The sequence below is a fragment of the Leishmania mexicana genome, chromosome 29, assembly GCF_000234665.1.
Source record: "Leishmania mexicana MHOM/GT/2001/U1103 complete genome, chromosome 29".
Classification (NCBI taxonomy): domain Eukaryota; phylum Euglenozoa; class Kinetoplastea; order Trypanosomatida; family Trypanosomatidae; genus Leishmania; species Leishmania mexicana.
In genome coordinates this window covers 210,340-230,427 of record NC_018333.1, presented here as the reverse complement: position 1 = coordinate 230,427, position 20,088 = coordinate 210,340, and the positions used below count along the sequence as shown (strand labels likewise).

The 20,088-nt window shown below is 52.1% G+C and overlaps 10 protein-coding genes across 10 annotated transcripts; 8 read left to right on the top strand and 2 right to left on the bottom strand.

Moving 5' to 3' along the window:
• Window positions 1-313: 313 nt before the first annotated feature.
• LMXM_29_0730 (putative co-chaperone GrpE) lies at window positions 314-973 on the bottom strand (the record flags this gene model as incomplete). Its single annotated transcript, XM_003877171.1, has 1 exon — window positions 314-973. One exon carries the CDS (start codon window positions 971-973, stop codon window positions 314-316), a length of 660 nt encoding a protein of 219 aa, XP_003877220.1.
• Window positions 974-1,358: 385 nt separating this feature from the next.
• Window positions 1,359-2,192, bottom strand: LMXM_29_0720 (conserved hypothetical protein; the record flags this gene model as incomplete). The annotated part of the gene is made up of 1 exon (XM_003877170.1): window positions 1,359-2,192. One exon carries the CDS (start codon window positions 2,190-2,192, stop codon window positions 1,359-1,361), a length of 834 nt encoding a protein of 277 aa, XP_003877219.1.
• Window positions 2,193-5,910: 3,718 nt separating this feature from the next.
• Window positions 5,911-7,551, top strand: LMXM_29_0710 (putative CDC16; the record flags this gene model as incomplete). The annotated part of the gene is made up of 1 exon (XM_003877169.1): window positions 5,911-7,551. One exon carries the CDS (start codon window positions 5,911-5,913, stop codon window positions 7,549-7,551), a length of 1,641 nt encoding a protein of 546 aa, XP_003877218.1.
• A 1,467-nt stretch (window positions 7,552-9,018) lies between these two features.
• Window positions 9,019-9,816, top strand: LMXM_29_0705 (conserved hypothetical protein; the record flags this gene model as incomplete). Its single annotated transcript, XM_003877168.1, has 1 exon — window positions 9,019-9,816. The coding sequence occupies one exon, from the start codon at window positions 9,019-9,021 to the stop codon at window positions 9,814-9,816; it is 798 nt and encodes a 265-aa protein (XP_003877217.1).
• Window positions 9,817-10,237: 421 nt separating this feature from the next.
• Window positions 10,238-10,723, top strand: LMXM_29_0700 (NUDC-like protein; the record flags this gene model as incomplete). Its single annotated transcript, XM_003877167.1, has 1 exon — window positions 10,238-10,723. One exon carries the CDS (start codon window positions 10,238-10,240, stop codon window positions 10,721-10,723), a length of 486 nt encoding a protein of 161 aa, XP_003877216.1.
• A 313-nt stretch (window positions 10,724-11,036) lies between these two features.
• On the top strand, window positions 11,037-11,237 carry LMXM_29_0690 (putative 40S ribosomal protein S30; the record flags this gene model as incomplete). Its single annotated transcript, XM_003877166.1, has 1 exon — window positions 11,037-11,237. The coding sequence occupies one exon, from the start codon at window positions 11,037-11,039 to the stop codon at window positions 11,235-11,237; it is 201 nt and encodes a 66-aa protein (XP_003877215.1).
• A 450-nt stretch (window positions 11,238-11,687) lies between these two features.
• On the top strand, window positions 11,688-11,888 carry LMXM_29_0670 (putative 40S ribosomal protein S30; the record flags this gene model as incomplete). Its single annotated transcript, XM_003877165.1, has 1 exon — window positions 11,688-11,888. One exon carries the CDS (start codon window positions 11,688-11,690, stop codon window positions 11,886-11,888), a length of 201 nt encoding a protein of 66 aa, XP_003877214.1.
• Window positions 11,889-12,549: 661 nt separating this feature from the next.
• On the top strand, window positions 12,550-14,769 carry LMXM_29_0660 (conserved hypothetical protein; the record flags this gene model as incomplete). Its single annotated transcript, XM_003877164.1, has 1 exon — window positions 12,550-14,769. The coding sequence occupies one exon, from the start codon at window positions 12,550-12,552 to the stop codon at window positions 14,767-14,769; it is 2,220 nt and encodes a 739-aa protein (XP_003877213.1).
• A 1,998-nt stretch (window positions 14,770-16,767) lies between these two features.
• Window positions 16,768-17,961, top strand: LMXM_29_0650 (conserved hypothetical protein; the record flags this gene model as incomplete). The annotated part of the gene is made up of 1 exon (XM_003877163.1): window positions 16,768-17,961. The coding sequence occupies one exon, from the start codon at window positions 16,768-16,770 to the stop codon at window positions 17,959-17,961; it is 1,194 nt and encodes a 397-aa protein (XP_003877212.1).
• Window positions 17,962-18,770: 809 nt separating this feature from the next.
• On the top strand, window positions 18,771-19,367 carry LMXM_29_0640 (conserved hypothetical protein; the record flags this gene model as incomplete). Its single annotated transcript, XM_003877162.1, has 1 exon — window positions 18,771-19,367. One exon carries the CDS (start codon window positions 18,771-18,773, stop codon window positions 19,365-19,367), a length of 597 nt encoding a protein of 198 aa, XP_003877211.1.
• Between the last annotated feature and the right edge of the window lie 721 nt (window positions 19,368-20,088).

Sequence of the window (20,088 nt, the reverse complement as noted above, 5' to 3'; positions counted from 1 at the left end):
CATCATCTCGCTAGCACACAAATACACGTGAGACACATGGCCCTTAAAAAAAAGTGTCTGCTGTGTGCGTCCCCTGTTTCTCTCCAGCTTATTACAGCGTTAGCCCCAAAAATAATATATCGCCATAAGAAATAAAACACTTTCTTTTCCCCGATCCTCTCACTTAGGGGGGCGACAGCGCAATGTAAACCTTTAGCGGTTAGAAAGAAACGCTGCGCAGCATCATTGGGCACTGGGAGAACAACGTTTTGAACAGCATGAAAAACAACCCATCCAGGAGAAAAAAGCTGCCCGCTCACCTCGGCGTTGTACTTTACGGATGTTGGGAAACGCTGACCTGAGCTGCACGAAGAACACGACTCTTGAGAGTGTAGCCATCCTTCAAAACATTGGAGATTGTGTCGACAGGGGCCGTCTCAGTGGCCGAAGTGCTCACAAGCGCATCATGCAGGTTGGGGTCGAACTTTGTACCTACTGTGACACCCATCTTCTCAATACCGTGTTTGCTGAGGTTCTTGAGGAGAACTTTGTGTGAGAGCTTGACACCAGTGAAAATCGAGCACAGAACCTTGTTTTCATTCAGCTCAGCCTCTGAAAAGGCAGAAAACGCCTCGACACCCTTCTCAAGCGTGTCGGCAACTTCCAGCATATCCTTACCAAATGAGCTGATGCCGTAAAGCTTTGCCTTCTCGACGTCCTCGCGACCGATGCGGCGCGCGTTTTCAGCATCTGCTGCGCGGTACAGGATCTCCTTCTTGAGTTCCTCAATCTTGCCCTTGGACGCATCAAGCTCTTTCTCCAGCTGCTTGACAGCGGCAGCGGACACGACCTCCTCGGTGCACGTCGATGGTGCTTCTTTCTCCTCCTCAGCACGTTTCTCAGACTTGGCGTCAGTAGAGCACCAGTACTGACTAGTGTACGCAACCGCGGAAGCACGAGCAACAAGTCCCGTTCGCAGCGACAGAGCTCTCATTTTAGATAATTGTGTGTGTGTGTGTGTGTGTGTGTGTGTGTGTGTGTAGCTGTGTGAAGAGTGATAGGATATTCCTAGCAGCTTTATGCAACGAGGAGAGCAGCAGAAAGATGAAAGAGTTGTGCAAGAAAAAAATGGTTTCGCGAATTCTTTGGCTGGCGCATCCCATACCCCCTCTTTGCGCCTCGACCCTCAGCATTCCGTCAGCCAAACCAGAACATGATCCAAGGAGAATAATATGAAGAGACCGAAATCATTCTCCTCACCTAAAAGGCTGCTACTTCCATTGCTAAAGAAGATCGATGCTTTCCCTTTTTTTCTGTGATCCCTTGCTTGGGCTTATCTCACTGTGGCACTGTTTGTGGGGGAAAAAGACGTGTGAATACTAGGGAGGAAGTAGTGCATCTAATTCCCCCATCTCTACTGGTGTCATCCACGACTCTTTTCGAAGAAAACACCACGCGTAGCGAAAATGACGCATCTGGTCTTTTGTCACGAAATCAGCGTTGCGGATGCCTAAGTCTGTCCGCTTCAAAAACACCGGTAGAGATGTCATAAATGCGTAGTTCAGCGTTTGAATAGAGATGTCGGAGAACAGGGGTGTTCGAAGGAGTGTCTTTTTGTCCAGTACAGAAAGAGATACTGAAGTTCCACGGCAGTTGAACTGGCACAAAAGAGGCAAAATAGGAGGGTCGTCTTTGAATGGGACCTCACCTAGACGCTTTTTGCTCTTGATCAGCAATACAGAGCAGTTCTCCCCATCGAAGAACTCTATTTCGGCTTTCGACATGGCGCCCTGCGACATGGAGCCACAAGCTTCGAAAAACTCTGCCAGTGGCGCCGATCGATTCGCCGCGCCCTTCAGCTCACACAGAACCCCGTCGCCGGGCTCGAGGTGGTCATGAATCTTTAACTGAAGGGTGCCGCCAGCGCTCGGCATCAAGCTCCATGTGAGCTCTACGCGCTGCAATTCACGGAGAAACTCTTGCCAGGTTTCCAAGAACACCGGCTTCTGCACAAAACCATAGCGTTCAAAACAAATACTCTTTGCATCCTCATCGTTCGCCGCATCAAACGTCGGCGGAGACGGGTTTCTCTGAAGGCGTTGACGTCTCCGGCCAAACCGAGGCGTTGAGCTTGCGCTTGGTATCGTAGTAGATGGTCCGACAACGACGTGGCGTAACAGCCGAAAGCAAGGAAACGTGATGAGTCGCCGCATCTTGTCAACGATTTTGGCGATAGCTACGGGGATTATGAAGAGAGTGCCAGAGAAACATTAGATAAAGACGCTGAGAGTGAAGTAGGTGTCGCTTGCTCGCATAGAAAGAGGTCATTACCCATGGATAAGCGGTTTCTCCTCATGCACACACGTCAAGGTGGCCCTGAAACTCCTCCGGATCACAATCTAGTGTGAATGCAAAGGTTGCAACAACCTTGAACTGTCGAAAACTGATCCTAACATCCCCCTTTCCCGGTGGCCCAAAACGCCATGACGCCGAAGGCTGTCGCGCCGCTGCCTTCAAGGATGCCACTTCAGCTGCGCCTCGCTCCCTACCTAAACCCGTCCCGCTTCACCCTGGCGCATGCAAAACTTTAACACACGGTCGCCACGAGGAAGTTGTTGACCCCGGCGCGAATGACCTGCTACAAAGTACCATGAAACAGGGGTCTTTCTGCAAAGCCCCCCCATCGACCCCCCCTCGGCAAACCAGCCCCACCACCCAGATGAAAAAAAAAAGATCCACAGAACATTTGCAACAAAAACAGTTCCCCTTCCCCCCCCCCTCAACACGGCCGCCTCCTTCCAAGCACAGCCCTCACTTCCCCGTGCCCCACGCACCCCGCACACACCAAACAAAACAATACGTCGACGCGATCCTACGCTTCAACAAAAAAAAGCCGACAAACACAACCAGGTGGCCAGGCATAAAATGCCAGAAAAGCCCGCCCCCCAACACCCAGACCCCAGCGCGAGCATCCAAACAGCCTGATGCGCGAATCTCCGCTCACATCCTCCACTTTCATTTCGAGGCACCATGACCCTTTCAAAGCCCCCTCCTCGAACAAAAATGTGGGTTCCATTTGGGCCCGGCCAAAACCGCCGCCCGAGGAGCCCAACACCCCCAGCACAAAAAGGCCCCGGGAAACAAATACAAACTATTTTATTATCACTAACATCAATGGGTTCGCACTGTTCCACTAAGTGATTTCCTCGCCCCCCACCCACACCACACAGAAGGGCCCGCAGCCATTTCCACACATACTCTTTGCCCTTGTCGCGAAAGCCCGCCTCACACCAAAATAATCGCCAAAAGAAAACACAGCGGCGCCCTTTCCGCGGTTTTTTCTGGAAAGATAACCGGATTCAGGATCTTTTTCAAAAGGAGTCGCCGAGGCCCCCGGTGCCTGGCACTCACCGGCGCCAGCCGGGCACTCTGACAACGCAAAAGAGGCGCCCCCAAAACGCCCTGGCGGCTTTTTAAGGCGCGGTGGCGTGGGGGGCCGCTTTGGCGAAACCCCGTCCGGGAACGGGGCCCCGATGCCGGCGCCGAGACCACACCCCAGCGCCCCCGCGTTTGGAATGCTCGATACGGTTTCTGCCGGCTCTCCTGCGCTTGGAAAAACGATGTAGGTGACACCCAAGCTTCATTGGGGGGAGGCGGCGGGCGTTCCGTGTGGAAAAAAATGGTTTATACCGGAACAACGGGTGGTGTAAAAACAAACGGCCAAAAAGCCCGGTTACTCTATCGTTCGATTTTGCAGCTTTTCTTTGCGCAATTTGTTATAGTGAGGTCAACAACCTTATTTAATTTCTTTTTGGGGTAATTTGTTTTGAGTATTTCGGCGTCCAGGCGTAGAAAAGGTTCCGCGGTGGCGGTTGCTGGCGAAAAGTGGTTTCGGTCAAACTGTTTCGCCGGCCGCGCAGGGACAAAAATGTTTGTTTTTGTCTCCAGGAGGGGGATCTGTTCTGCCACGGCGTCCCTTTTGCGGTTGTTTTGTGGGCCTTGTACCAGGTAAAGCGTTTTTTTTGCGCGATTTTTCCGGCTTTCTCACGCAAGGGGATGGCGCGGAACCCTTCTCCCCTTTGTGTTTTTGCGCGTTGTGTTTTGATGAAAAAGTCACAAAAGTGTGGTTTCGCGGGCCGATTTTATGGAAACCTTTTAAACACAGTACTGGTGCCGGGGCCAAAACTGTCGTTGAACTTAGCCGGAAGGTCCTGTCGCTAACCTTGGGTTGCGGCGAAATAATAATAAACGCGCGCGGGGTTTCCGGTACGGCGGGGTTGGTGCTTGGTTGTCCGGCTTCTCATTTTTCAACCTGGAGCTTCTGCTTTTATATTCCTGGGGTTTCGAATTCACGCCCCTGAATTTGTTTTATTTTCCTTTGGGCGCTGGGTATTGGCTGTGGCGCGCGGCTCTGGGGGGCTTCGGTGGTTCACCGCTAGCGCGCGGGCCTGGTAGAAAAGAGGAGCGGTATTTTGTTCCCCCCCCTCCGTCTCTCGTTAAAGACCCGTTTTTCCGCGGTGTGTCGCAAATGGGCGTTGCTTTAAGAGGCGGCCGCATTTTTCCTAACTGTTGTGTTTTGGTTTTCATGGTGGACAAAGGGGTTGGTATGTGTCCGTTGTGCTTGGTTAGCCGTTGGGAAGAAACCGTAATCTAAGAGAATGCGGGGGGGGTTTGGATCAGCCCGCCATGAAAGAAAAGGGCCGGTGACCTCGTCAGGAGGGGGGGGGGGCGGACGGCGGCACGAATGAAGACATGGCAATGGCGCCGCAGGCCACAAGGAGATACTCCTAGTTGTCTAAAGTGAAATGTGTTTTTTTTTTCAATGCGAAAGCCTTTTTTCTTCGATGTGTAGGAAAAAAAAGTGTGTTTGTGTGGGGGCGGCTCTCCGAATACGGCTGGGGGTTTCGCAAATAGCGATGGGTGTGCTTTTGAGTGCTGTATCACGGTATGACCCTGTCACTGTCTTGGTGTTGTCCTTGGTGGTGGGGTATTCGATCCCCGTAGCCCGCGTAAGTCCTGTGACGGTCTGGCCGTGCTGCCTACATGTGGGTTTGATTTCATCGTGAAAAGTGCTTGCCTGTAAAAATATCCACCAGGATAATCGATGGTAGACTTCATCTCACTGGAAGTTGTGCGTCTTACTTTTTCAGGTTGGACTTTGCGAACTACGGAGGGCCGAGGCGATATCCAGACACCTCGGTGGTGGAAAAACTTGGACTGTCAGTGCGGGAAATCGGGAGGCCGAAGTGTTTGCTTCAAGTCAAGCGTTGCACAAAGAGAAGAACTGGCATCTTGGCTAAGTGGATCTCGGGTGGGAGGCGCACCGCCAAGCTCATTTTGCGGACAAGACAGTGAGTGCTGGTGCTGCAATGAAGGCAGCCGAGCAACGCAAAGCACGGTCTTTCTTTTCTCTGCGGGTGGAAGATTGGCTTCGAACTTTCAGCGACAGAGGTTTTGTGTGGCGCCAGGAGGTGGGATGCGTGTGACCCTGATTTGAGTGCGGCTTTTTTCAACTGAGGTCCCAAGGCTCTGCAGCTGAGAAGCTGATGCGCCATTTGGTGCGCTGGCCATAGGCTTTCTTTAGGATGAAGGTACAAGAAACAGAACGCACGCTTTATGTGGTTATTAACGGAGGAACTAAATGTCGTCTTGGATTCAAGCGCGAGTTCCGACACCAGCCTGAGTACGAAAAAGGAAAGCTCTCTTTAGTGGAAACCTGGTGGTGGTACCACTCTATAGGATTGCGTGCCCCTGGTACGCACTGCGGGCAGGGTCTGCAGCGCTCTTCGCAGGCGAATGTTGTATTCTTCCTCTCTCTATATCCATATCTTTTTTCTCTCATTCCACTCTTTTTTTTAAACCCCTGCTCTGTTGTCGACTTGACTACCAGAACCCCTCAAGACAAATCTCTTGCTACAAATTGTAGGCAAAATGGAGGCTATTCGTGTTCTGAAGGAAAATGCACTGCGGCTGGTTTCGGCTGGGCAACCCATTAGCGCGCTTCATTTGGTCGAAGTTCTCTGCGAGCTGCAGCCGAACAGCGACGAAAACCGTTCCTTGAAAATTCGATGTCTTTACGAGGTGCGTGAGTTTGACAGCGTGTTAAAGCTAGCCAAGCAGGTGACTTTTGCGTGCGATCAAAACAACGAGGTATTTTTGCTGGCTGTGAAGGCTGCATTCGAGCTTGGGGATCTCAAGACATGCGTTCAGTACGCAATGACTCTCATCAACGCTGATTCATCGAAGGTGGTTGCGATGTGCTTTGTAGCCAAAGCTGCAGAGCTCTCCGGCGATCCCGCAAAAGCTGTGCGTTTTTACAAAATGGCTCTGGAGGCTGACCCATTTTGCGGAGAAGCATTCAGCGCACTGACAGAGCGTCATCTTCTAGATCGCTGGGAGATACTGAAGCTTATAGATTCACTTTGCATACCAGCCGAGGTTGAAGTCTATCGAAGCACTCTGAAAGCACGTATCGGCTCTGATTATCTTACACCTGGTATCAGGGGTGTGCCTCGGACGCTGGTGCTGCTTGCCGGAGCGAAAAAAGAATATGAGAGCAACAATTTGCGCCAAGCACTCTCGTTGACGACGGAAATTCTGGAGGTGGAACCGTATCACCGCCAGACATTGTGTCTGCATCTGTGCATACTTGTGGATTCAAAAGCAACACCACTGCTTTTCGAAAAGGCACACTTTCTTTCCAAGAACAAGTGTTACACGGAGCTGGCGGTGTACGCAATCGGGTGCTTCTATTACTCACTATCGAACTACGAGCGAGCGGGGCGGTACTTTAGCCGGGCAAGTGAGCTAGATTGCTATTTCGCTGAAGCGTGGATTGCATATGGTCACTGCTACGCAAAGCTGGAGGAGGGTGAGCAAGCTCTGAATGTCTATCGCCGCGCAATGAACTTTTTTCCTGGACTCAACGCGTGCTGTACGTACGTTGGTATGCAGTACAGTAGGGTTAACCAGCGCTCCGTTGCGCGGTGCTTTTTTGAGGAGTCACTACGAAAAAACTCCATGGATCCCCTTGTGCTGAACGAGCTGGGGGTTCTGGCACTCGCAGAGGATAATCCTAAACAAGCGCTTGAGCTATTTCAAAAAGCGTACGACAGTCTTCCGAATCGCGAGAATCCATCTGAACACAGCGATTGCATCCTGTTTAATCTGGCCACCATGTACCGCAAGCTGCGCCGCTACGAGGCTGCCATTGATTACTACAATCAATACGTCAGAAGCCGACCAAATGCCAACCACGGTCACTGCGCTCTTGGCTTCACGTATCATCTCTCAGGAAACATCAAGGCTGCTATCAGCTGCTATCACACAGCAGAGAGCATCAAACCAGACTCGTTTTGCCGAGATCTGCTGCGGAGAGCACTCGAACTTGACTTTGGAGCTCGTGGAAGGCTCTCGTGGGATTCTGAGAGGCCGCATCTATCTTTCTCACCCGGAGAAGTTTCTTTTTCGACAGTTTCGCGAAGGTTTCGCTCTGAGTCGACCGCTGCAGACAGCGTAGCCGCCTCTCCACCACCTAGAGTCGGTCGCAGTTTAGATTTTCAGCATCAATGACATCACTACATGCAAAAATAAAATTACCTTCTCGATGCGATACTCCTCTTCTCGCAACTCATAATGCTGCTCGGTTCACACACTCGTTTTGGATACGGTGATACCTTCACACTCTGAGGCTGTCAAAGTGTCAAGGACAGCATGCTCAAATCTCGAATGTCCTCGACTGCATTCTCCTTCTCTTCATCCCACATCTTCTCCTTTTTTATCTTCAGGTAAATCATTTTGTTTGGCGCTCCGTGCTGCTGCTTTGGTGCGGATGGACCTTTGTCTACATAGTCTATAGAGACTGATATTTTCCAAGCAGTACTTTGGCCAGCGCATGCTTTTTTTTGTCTGAGCAGTCTATGGGAAAAAGACGAAAAAAAAGGTCATGTACGAAGTGGGCGGCGCTCACGGAGACGTTTGATTTGAGTGAAGTCTAAGCTTTCTCTTTGTGCAAAAAATCTTATTGCTAGTGTCAAGTCTGTCAGTCATGCGCTACTTTCGTGGTTTATTTAAGGGTAAAAAGAAGGAAACATCCAGGAAAGCTTCATCACATCAGGTTACTCATCATTACCATGATGCATCCGTATCAGATGATAAGGTGAAGGGGGAGCACACGCATCAGTATGTGGAGCTTCATACAGAGCAGACTTCTTCCCATCACATGGAGGCACCTTCGTTCTCAGAACCCAACGAGGTTCTTCCACAACAGACCACTAGTGATTCTGAGCACGTGTCAGAAGTGGATGCTTGCCAGGCTCCCGCTCAAGAACAACCGCCACCTCTGCATGAGTGTTTACAACCCGCATATCGGTACACCTGCGGAGAATTTTCGGAGACTATTTCACGCGAAGAGGCGATGCTGGCCCGGCAGTACAACTTCTCTAGCCCTTCTGATCGAATTCACGCTGAAGCCACGGCTAGTGCCACTCGCCGCAGCGTGGGAGATTCTAAGAACGGCGAATTCGACTCTATTTTCATGCAGTTTATGCATGGCCCAGTCAAACAATAGGCGGTTTTAGTCTCGCGTACGTTTCTGTACTCAAACAGTCGATGGAATCGGGTATGATGCGAGTTTTTCCTTTTTTTGCTTCAGCTGCTAGGCAGAAGTTCTTCAGTGCTTTTTTTTGTTGTTGCTGTCATGAAGTTTCGAGAAGCCCATGAACGACCCTATAGAAAAAGAGCAAAATTAACGAAGCGCAGTTTGTCAAACATTGCTCTGCTATGCGGAGGCACATGGGGTCGCCTCCGCTTGTTTCCCATGTGCAGACGCATTACGTGTGTGAAGGTTCTCTCGTCTCCTGCTTTTTGTGTGGCTTGAAGACAAGTTTTGCAAGGTTTATCTGCTCTGGCCAACCCTAGTATCGATCTGGCTGAAAAGCAACAGAATGATGCAGTATTGTCGCTTGCGTGGGAACAATATTCGCTTGCACGTATTTCTTTTCCTCTTCTTTTTTTTTTCGAATATCTTTCTAGTACACAATGCGCCACTCACTGAGGTTTCTCTCGGCCACGAGAGCGCATCTTGCCGACTACATTGATTACTTGCGGCAGGTAGACAAAGAGCTCCCCTCACTTCACGATATCTTTCCAAAGTCTAACGCAGTCGAGGATGTGGTCAAGTTTCACGCGTCTCTTTGTGCCGCCATGGAGGAGAACGCATACCCTCTCATAGGCTTTAAGGTTCTGCCGCCCGAGCATGAGGCTATTACTACCCTGCGCGGTACGCAGCCTGTTTGTTTTCCCATCTTCTCGAATCTTTTCCAAAGAAAAAGTGTATCTGTGAAGCAAGATCGACTCCAGTACATCGAAACTGCGATATGCCTCGAGGTTAAACATCTGGAAGACTGCAGCACGGTGGACGAAGCTTCACTGAACACCGGTGCATTCTCTCCAAGTCTTGAAGTGTCTGGGTCACGGTTTCCGTTCTACGCACCGACACTGGCTGCAATGGCATGCGATCTTGACGGATGCGTCAGTATCACAAAAGGGTGTAACATCTCCATGGACAGTATCAAAAGAGAGAGTTTGACGACTACCCGCTTTGTCTTGACGCACAACCAAGAGCCAATTCAGACGGGCTCAGCAAAACTGTGCATGGAAACTCCATTTGCTGCTGTCGTCACCGCGGCCGCATACGCAAAGGCGATCAAAGCACCTACAAAGAAAAACCTCTTTGTTTTTTGTGGTGGGGTGGCTCCGCGCACACCCATTCAGGTTGGCACCTACGCTTTCGAATGGGGCCGCTTTGGTCGGCTTACGTATTCGGTCCTCCCTTGAGAGTACTTGTATTGATCACACAGAAAAGTGAAAAAGAGCCCATTGGCGGGCAGCGCTACCACTGCCTTCTGCGACTGCAAGGAAGCTACCGTGCGTTTGCTTGCTTACGTGCCACCAAAGGATTACCGAGGTCTGTGTGTGTGTAGTGACGTCACTCCGCTATCACATCACGCGACATTGTTTGTTTCAAAAGTTTGCTCATACACACTATAGGGTTGACCACTCGCTATTCCACAATGAAGAGGTCAAATAACCGGAGAATTGGTCCAAAGCTCATCCTTGAAAGAGAGGGGAACAAACCCACTAGTGATGAAGCCCCCATTTTTTTTTCGTCTCCTCCTGTACATTTGCTCAATGTGGCTACCTCATTTAGGCCTCACAGTGCTCACTCCTTTTATGCAAGATCGCACTTCTTAGCGTCATGTCTCTTGTAGCCTCTCAGGAAGGGTTGACCGATCTGATTCCATGCAACGATCAATGCGGCGGTGACTATACACTGTACACATTTGGACAAAGCGAAAAAGAAGTGACAGTCACTGTCCCACTAGCACCCGGCACTAGAGGGAAGAGTCTGCGCGTTGATATTAAGGTAAGACACCTGGAGATTGAGGTTCCCGGCAAAGGTACCATATTGGCGGGTGAGTTGTACAAGGCGATCAACGTCGATGACAGCACATGGTGTATTCAGGACGGAAAGGAGCTGGTCGTTCTTCTGACTAAAACCAACATACAATACGAGGAGTGGTGGCCGCACGTTGTGATTGGTGAACGTCAGATCGATCTCAAGACACTGAAACCACCATCAATTCGGTTTTCAGACCTTGACGATGGTGCTCAGGCAACGGTAGCCAAAATGATGCACGAGCAGCACCAAAAACGAACGGATCCCGCATTTACGAATGCCTGAAATGTGCTTTCCGAGATAACATTTCTGCCGCTGCTTTTGGACGCACAACAATGTTTTCACCCGTTTTTTTCAACCCTCGTAACGATGCCACCTTTCCAATGCTACAAGATAACAGTCGAGTTTTAGAATCAAAGAAGTTCTAGAGCTATCGCTCAGAAGTACGGCGGCGAGCCACCTGTGTTTATGCAGTCTGCGCATCAGGGCAGCATGGCTGCTGAAGCACCGCTTACTCTTGCCTTCATGTATACTGTCCCTCTGCTTTGCCACCTTTTGTTTTCTTCAAACAAAAACTCTACAGAATCTCATCCTCATCATGGGTAAGATCCACGGCTCGCTCGCCCGTGCGGGCAAGGTCAAGAACCAGACCCCCAAGGTCGCCAAGCAGGAGAAGCCGAAGCAGCCTCGTGGCCGCGCGCTGAAGCGCCTGAAGTACACAAGGCGCTTCCTGTCGAAGACCGTGAAGCCTGGCGAGAAGGTGCACATGAACAAGCAGCCCCCAGGCAAGGCCGGCTAAGGTGTACGCTGACTTACACAGGTGTAGAGAAGCTCTTTTTTGATCTGATTTCAACTTTTTTACTTCCTAGCAACATCGAAAAACAAACACACATGGTGATGTGCTTCCAGGCGAGGTGCAAAAAAGTGCTGTTGTGATTGACTCTCAATCCCGTGCTGGCACCGAGGGTTCTTCTGTGCTCAGTAATGGCAGTACGATAGGCTTGGTTATTGACGGCGATCAAGCCACTGTACCCTTTTCTTGTACATGGTGCACACGTTTCGCACACAACGCTGGGTCGCACAATGGCTTCATCTCTTTCTCACCATACCTTCTTTGGCCGTTCTCTTTTCTCTCCACAGAAACCCCTTCTTTGCTACATTCCACGGTCTCACCGCTGAGCAGTTACTTCGCAAACCGTTTCTTCCTTCTTCCCATATAATACTTGCCAGTCAATCGGCGTCTTTCACCATGGGTAAGATCCACGGCTCGCTCGCCCGTGCGGGCAAGGTCAAGAACCAGACCCCCAAGGTCGCCAAGCAGGAGAAGCCGAAGCAGCCTCGTGGCCGCGCGCTGAAGCGCCTGAAGTACACAAGGCGCTTCCTGTCGAAGACCGTGAAGCCTGGCGAGAAGGTGCACATGAACAAGCAGCCCCCAGGCAAGGCCGGTTAAGGTGCCCGGGCGCTCTTTATTTTCAAGGGATTCAATTGTGCTTTTTGAACTTATTTCACATCTAAAAAACCAACAAAAAAGAACGTGCATGGGAGCAGCATGTGGTTTTAAGCAATCGTAGACGTAGGTGCAGCGACACTCTAGCTCTGGGTGTCATCGCACTTCTACTATAAGCGCCGGTGTCTCTGTGTGAGTGTTGCCTCCGAAGCAGATCTTCGCACCGACTCTTTTCCACCCGAATGCCCTTCAATTTGTTTGGTGGAAGATGTGGCCAGGCTCGCGCGTAATGCAAATTTCACCGCTCCTCCTAGTGCCCATTCTCAACAAATTTTCCTCGCGTCTCTGAAACCTAAATTGATGTGCTCTTCCTTTCTACTGCATTATCCCATAACGACGCCGAAAAAGGAAACACGAAGATACACGTTGTCTGGGAGAAAATCAGAGGCGACGACAAAGAGCCTGAGGATCCAAGTGAGCGGCGACGCTGTGTTTTCACGAAGTAGGGGTGAGCCTACCGAGTAGTTGTATTTAGTTCAAAGGGAGAAAGCAAGTAAACGCATAATTAAATCCGTGACACACACTCGCAAGCACACGCAGTCGCTGCACGGCACGAAAAACGGATATATCAGTGTAGCTGTGGGGACTGTGTGTGTTGGCGAAAATGGGGTGCCTAAACTCCAAATCAACGGCGGAAAAGACGAGGACTCCGGGCCCGAAGAGGTTTGGTTATCACCATAAAAGTAACAACAAGCATCACAGTGAAGAGAAGGGGGATGTCTTGCAATACAGCGCAGTCAAGGGATGGGGAGGTTCTTCCGACAATGATGAGAGGACTGAAAAGATGGAGTCAGACGCGAACAAGGCAACAAAGGCCTCCGCTGAACGTTTCTTGCGCTCTATCCTGGAGGGTGCGGAGGTCTTCTTCAGTGGCCTGCCCGATTCGCAGGCAGTGAAGCAACTAGTTGCGTTGACGTTTACCAATTCCTGTGCCGAAGTAACACGGACCAAGTTCCGTCTTAAGCTTGACCTCATCACAGTTCTTCTGACGTTATTAGCGCGGCAGCTCAAGCTGCCGTTGATAGAGGCATCCGTGCCGCAGGTCGAGGAGCGTGCCATGGACGATGGCTTCTCGCGCATACTGCTGGCATGGTTTTCGAACAACCCGTCGTTCAGAAAGACGATTCCGGTGACCGCGGGACAGGCGGTGCTCAATACCCTGTACATCCGGTACGTGGTGAATACATCTGTTTCGTTTGAGGACATCCTAGCATATCAATTCCGCTGGGTGTCTGCGAACGACGCCGCGACGGAAGTGTTCAACAAGTTCGCGGATGGGAAGGAGTCAATGACATCAGAGCAACTAGGCAAGTTCCTGCGTGATGTGCAGCGCAGCGAGGTCACAGATCGCCAGATTGTGGAGAAGTTCAAGTATTGCTTCGGCGGCGGCATCCACAAGTACAACTTCATCAGCTACAATGGGAGCGTATTGACAAACAACGCCATCGACCCTGCACGGACGTCTGACGTGTGGCAGGACATGACGCAATCCTTCACGCACTACATGGTGTCGTGTGTGCGCATCGAAACTGAGGAAGATCTCAAGCGTGCCGCGGCGGACGGAACGCGTGCTTTGGTGCTCAACATCAATAAAGCGGGCAACGGAAAGCTCATGGTGGGATCTTGCGAGTTGGAGACCATCTTAGAAGGCGTAAAGAAGAACGGGTTTTCGACGAACACGTACCCGATCATCCTGTGTCTTTCTCCTGGCACACCGATGCCCACTCCCGTTCAGGATGAGGTGGCGAAGATGATCAACGACATTCTGGAGTCCACCGTGGCGGAGGGTCTCATGTTCGAGGGCGCCATGATCAATGACCCCAAGTTCAGCCCCGGTGCGTTGCGCAACAAGGTGCTTGTTATGAGCCATCAGAGCCGCCTGAAGCCCTTCATTGGGTTTCTGGTGGCCGATATGAACAAGGATGGCCTCGGCGTCCGGGTCACGGATGTGATGGAGGGGACGCCGGCGTCGAAGGGTGGCGTGCTCAAGGATGATTGGCTGACTCATATCAACGGTATTCCCATCCAAAACAAGCAGCATTTGCGAGAAACCCTGGCGCGGCTCAAGGTCGGCGATGAGTTCACTGTGCGCCGAGAGAACTTGCATGATGTCAAGGTGGTGGTGGGCGGTGCCATCGATCCGCAGGACACCACTGCGTCCGCGTCTCTCTCTAGCATCACTTTCTTCAAGTACTCTGACAGTAATGATCCGAAGCCGTGGGACACGGAGCGCGTCCCCGCATCGAGCCTCGCCACGACTAAGTTGACACGGAAGGATTTGCTGACGCATTTCGCGTTCTGCACAGTGAACTCCGCTGAAGTCTCCACGGAGCTGCCAGATGTGGAGGGCAAGGCTGCCAACCAGGGTATCCAGTTTGTTGACGTTGATAACAGCGAGCGGTGCCTTCCCTGGGCACGTGGACGGTTCTCTGACAATGGTCGCTGCGGGTACATTCTTAAAACCGACATCGACTCCGCCAAGTCTCCTGAGCTGAGCTTCAGCATTATCGGTGGCCCTCGCCTCCTCAACTGCTCGCCGTTGACGTCGATGAATGTCACTATCCACGGCGCAGGTGCGGCGCGGGTGAATGGGAGTCAGGTTTCCTTCACAGATTGCAATCAGGCTACGATAGCAGTGGTGCAGATGACATTTGAGGCGAACGGGGCGGAGCGGACTTTTACCTCGGCTTTCTGCCCTGGCCTTCTTCGTCCTGGTTACCGCGCCCTCCCTTCCATTCCCTCTGGCGAAGAGCGCGCCCCGAAGAAGCAGATCCATGGCATCTACTGCTTCATCAGGTCGAAGCCCTCGACAGTGTTGCCCTAGTCTCTCTGGTGAGGGGGGGGGAGCCGCCCTTATGGGGATTTACGTCCTCCTGTGTGCATTCCTCAAAAGATAGGGTGGTCCGCATCTTCTGTTTGTCGTTTTATTATTATTGCTTCTCGCCCCTTCCTGCTGTCTTTTGTGTTCGGGGAGAGTGCACTCACTTTCGAGCAGTTTTTCTTACAGGGTGACTGTTTGTGCACGGAACCGAAACGAAAAAAAAATCCGCACACACGCACAAGGACACGGGCGCCCACGAACGAAAGCAATTCTCTGGGTCTCCTACCGCGGCCCTTTTGGCACCCCTCTTTTCCCCTCGCTGTTACTGTTCGCGCAGGCTGTTGTATGCTTGCTAGTAAATTAGCGGGCAGTTATTTTTCGAGCAGTTCAAGGTGTTCTCTCCCACGGGAGCCCGTGAGGCGAGGCCAGATTTCTTCCAGTCGCAGGATGAGTGTACTCGCAACAACAAAAAGGCCATGAGGTAGTTTTGTCGACGAGCAAGAGAAAGGAAAGGTGCTGTCGAAACTTGCGGCGAGGCTGACTGTGTTGGATTTCCTCTACTGCAACCCTGATGGACTGCGTGGTGTTATATGAAGGGTATCGCCTCACCGGTGCGGCACTCGAATAGGTGACGTTGGGGTTGCGAACAGTTTTCATCACAAGACAGCTATCGATGTAGCTCGCTCGTCTGTTTTTTTTTTTCGTTTACCTTCACCGTTTCCTGCTTCAGTATTTACAAGAACTGGAGGGAACGCGCACTTTTCTTTTTTTTTTCTAGAAGTTTGGCTAGAAATTATCTGCGTTTCTCGTCTTGCATTACCTTTTCTTTTTGTATAATTTTCTTGTTTCACTTGATCATAGGTAACGATGTTGGACGCCTCTCCCGCGAAAACAGTGAATTTCGCTCAATCTCGTTGCTCTTCTTTCTCACCTGCCTACAAAGCACATCAAAGAAAAATTACGTTTATCAAAATGACTCTTCTTTCTTCCCTTTCGCTTCAAGGTAGCCCGCCCCCCACGCTCGTGATCATTGCACAGTCTCTGTCTGCTGTAATTTATCAAAGTGTCTCTAGTGTAGTTGTTTGGCGTTTTTTTTCTTTTGTGTGCATTTGGGTTTCCTAACTGCGTTTTTCTCATGGAAGGCACAATTTTCGTCCGCGTGCTTCAGGTGTGATGCGGAGAGACGCACCGCTTCTCTTGCTTTTGTTCTCTGTTTCTGGTGCTGGTAACATGTATGGTTGTCATCTTCGCAGACGGGGAGGCGTCGGGAAGAGGAAGGGGGTTTGACTTTTGTACATATATACGCATACACTCAGCTGGACGCACACGCCAAATGGCTGATACATTTTTTCATCCTTGTATTGCTCTTGCGACTGTTGACTGGACTTCATTGCTCAACCTCCCCGATTTCCTCTGCAGTGCAGCGTTTTTTTTGCCGGTCGAGGTATTCCCTCTTAGCTTGTATGCGACGCTCATCAATGTGTGTGTGTGTCTGTCAGGGGTGTATGTATGGGAGCCGTGGTAATGTGTGTATTGCGGTGGGCAGCAGCGGCATTCGTTCTTATTTCGAAGAATGAACACGAACAGCACAGTGTGTTGCGTGACACGCACCCAATCCAGGATGCGCCGATTCATGATGCCTCTAAAGCCAGGACCTCTTATTATGTTACGATTCCCTCTTTGCTCTTTCTGCCGACTTCTCGTCTCCCTCCTTTCGGAGATTGCGTGTGGTGTCGTGGGTGCATTCCGCAAAGGAGCCTCTCCCACCCGATCTGCATGCATCTGGTACACTGGATCCTTGAGTGTGTTTCCGTTATCCCAGAATCTATTCTACATGCTGATCTTTCCCCTTTCCTTCCTCTACAATCTTTCCTGCCGGCCTCATCTTCACCAACGGTCTGCCAAGGGCTCTTTTTTTTTCGCCTGTGAGCGGCAAAAGCAGCGCCAAACGGCAATTTGTATGAGTGGTCGGTTGCTTCCGCTGACAACGAAGCGTGCGCCATGCTTCACCGGACGTCGCGCCGGCTGCTGGGGTACACCCCAATAAACCCAGATACGTCGCCAATGCTCATGTATAGTCAGTGTCACTGGCACTACAACTTGCCGCAGGGGATGGAGCGCCCCATTAGTGTGAACCGCTCTCTGGCGGCACCCTATCAGCCACACCACAGCTCCGTGAACAAGTACCGTGGTGTGTGGATCTCGACGGAGATGCACCCCGCATTTCTTGTAGGGCTTGAACCGCAGCTAAAGAAGCTTCCTCACGGGCGTGTGGTTCCGCAGACGCCGGTCGCGGAGGTGATTGATGAGTTCGAGAAGCTTAGCCCGTTGATTGACGATGCTGCAGCCCGCGATGGTTGGCTGGCAAAGATTTTTCAGCACTGTGCTTTCCAGCGCAGCGGTGCGGAGGCGATGGCTCTGTGGGAGAGGCACTGCGCTCCTCGGTTTATGCGCGATGACAGCACGTCGGTGCCGCCTCTCCCACTCGTGCAGGCTATCCTCTTCTGCTGTAGCAAGTCGGACAGCGCAGAGTGGCGGCCCATCTTTACCAAATGCCTAAAGGATGGGTGGAACTACACCCCCTCCTTTGACACACCGCAGTGGAGCTACCTGTTGAAGAGTCTGGGTCGCCAAGGGGACGAGGAGGGGGTGCGGTTGGTGCTGGAGGAGATGGCGGACGTGCAGGCGGATCTGGATCGTGTGGAGGCGCGGTCATTCGTATATGCACTAAATGCGGTACATGATAAGGCCATCTACAACTACGTCAAAAAGTACCTCTTCTACTTGGGCGAACGGAAGGTTAAGTTCTTGCGGATCACGTACGCTGACCTGCGCGGGCACGGCGCGGAAAAACTGCGCGTGCCGCTGAAAGAGAATGACTCGATGTTCTACCACGTGTGCTGGCACGCCAGCATCCGTCAGCCGCGCCAGTTCTCTCCACGACAGCTCTACTTTGACTACACGCCATCCCAGGTCGCCACAAGCGGGCACAGCCCGAACGCAAAGGTGGACGGCATCGTGAAGGACAAGATCGACAAATGGAAGGCGGAGGGTCTTCTGCCGGAGGATTACGTTCACGAAGATCGCGTCTACGATCGGACCGCGGCTTTTAAGAGTGTGGCGCGCCAAGAGAAGTGGAAGAAAGTGCCGCGGATCGTCAAGAGCAAGCGGTTCGGCTACTCAGGGGAGCCGTGAGGCTGTTCCTGACCTTCTAGCTCTTTCCTTTCTGTGCACGTTGCCGTTCCGAAGACGCCGCGTCAGCTCTCACCGCGTGGGTCAGCTGGCTGGGTTGGGCCACTTCAGGAAGAGGGTACGTTGGGTGCAGCACGGAGTGAAACCGACTTCACTGTTCGTTTGTTAGAAGTGCTGTGCGACACTCGCGCTGATGATCTTTGGTGTCGTGTATGCGCATGGTAGTGCGTGTGGTTATTCACAGCTATGTTTGTGCGTATGTGTGTCTTATTTTTTCACTGTCACCAATGGCGCGTGTAATGGAAGAAGGACCGTAATACAATGAAGGCCCGTGTGCGCATTACAGCGAGGCACGTGAGTGCACGGTATGCTGCGAGGATGAGAGTGGCAGAGGGAGGGTGAGTGGCGCGGGCGAAGGGCCCATGTGTGTGTGGGGGAGGGGTAGAGGCAAATTCCTGTACATGTAGTGGGCGATGCCAGGGTTGGACGGAAGGTCTTTTCGTGGATCAAGTCTTCCACGCGTCAAGGGGGAGGGGGCCGGGGGCATGCTGTGCCGAGGTTTCCCTGGTTGCAGAGCTCCCCCCTTCCCCCTTCCCCAATGCCGCCTCTTTGTCTCCTGAAGTGCGCTGCTATTCCTCTCGTTACCAGATGCTTCTTGTACCCCCTTTTCTCTCTTTTTTCTTCCCACCTAGCGCTAACCCTCCTTGTGGCGTAAAGTACTCCCGCAAGCATATTCACATCGACGGAATAACTTCTGTTCTCACAGTAGCCCTCGGTGGCTCGTCTCGTTGGCAGAAAGGCTTTCCTTCACCATGTTTCGAGTGTGCAGTGTGCGGTGCTCCAACGCCCTACACAACAGTACCCCATTTGTCGACGGCGCTCTGCAGCTCATGAAGCTGCACCTGGCTCACCGGAACGCAACGGCTGACAAGAACAAAGCTGCATGCCACGCAATAGAGCAGGAATTTTTTCGAGAGGTGGAGGTTTTTCGCCCCTGCTTCACCATGTCTGCCTCGCTGGAGGTTGCGCAACAGTACTCCAGGAGGCTTTACGCGGCACTCAAGTACTTCCGCATGGACGATGATCCGCTCATCCGCCAGCTGGACTTGCTGCTAGGGCGAAAAGCAATGCAGGATGGACGTCACGAGGGTCAGAGAGGCTTCTTCAAGGGTGCTTGCACATCGAACACGTCCGCGTTCGGCAAGGGCGGCGAGATCACGCACGAAACCTTAGCAGAGCACGCTGAAACCACGCTCCCGACCGAGCTGCCGCATGCGCCAAAGGTGGACCTGATTGCCCCTCGACGCCCCGGTGCGCTTCGGATCAACCAACGCTACAGAGGACACTGGGTGCTCCAAGAGCCCGACATCGCCATCACGCGCAGTGAGCGCCGCGAGGATCCGTGGTGATCTTAGAAGTAGTTTCTCTTCACAATCGCCACCATTGGGTGAGCAGAATACAAGCACCGCAACATGCGCAGAAAAAAAGAAGACGGCCGAGTTCGGGTTCCCCTCGGAGAACGCTCTTTCGACGTCATCGGAGTTGCGCGCGCGCACTCCTGCACGGACCGTGTTCTCTCTTTTTTCCATGTTTGCCATGTTGCGCCGCAGCGCGGCTCCCGTGTAGGCCGCATTCAGGCAGTCATGCGAACGAACAAGACGGATGATTTCGCGACGAAGGTGACTTTACTTGCTTTGGAACGCCACAGGGGGAATCCATCTGTGCTTCCCGGGGTCTGTCCCTACTGCTTCCCCGACCTCTGAATATCTTCCTGCCTTGGTCTTTGTTTCTTCTTTTTTGTTCCCTTTCACACATAGAGAAGGAAGATGCATCCGAAAAGTGGAAATGCGAAGCTCGTGCCCCCGCTGATGACTTCTGGGGCACTGAACCCGTTGATCGCAGAGCACACGAGTGGCTGTGTTACATCTGGCCCCAGGGAAGTCCAAAGAGTCACAGGCTCGGGGCTAACGAACTCGTACGCCGATCATGGGGGCAGTAGCTGTGTCGCTGCGGGAGCCTATGTTGATTGCGGGGCCGTTGTTCATACTGGTATGGCCGCCTTTTCGATCGGCGCCTACTCTGTTGTGTGCGCCGGCGCAGTCTTGCGTCCGCCAGTTCGCGTCTGTGTGA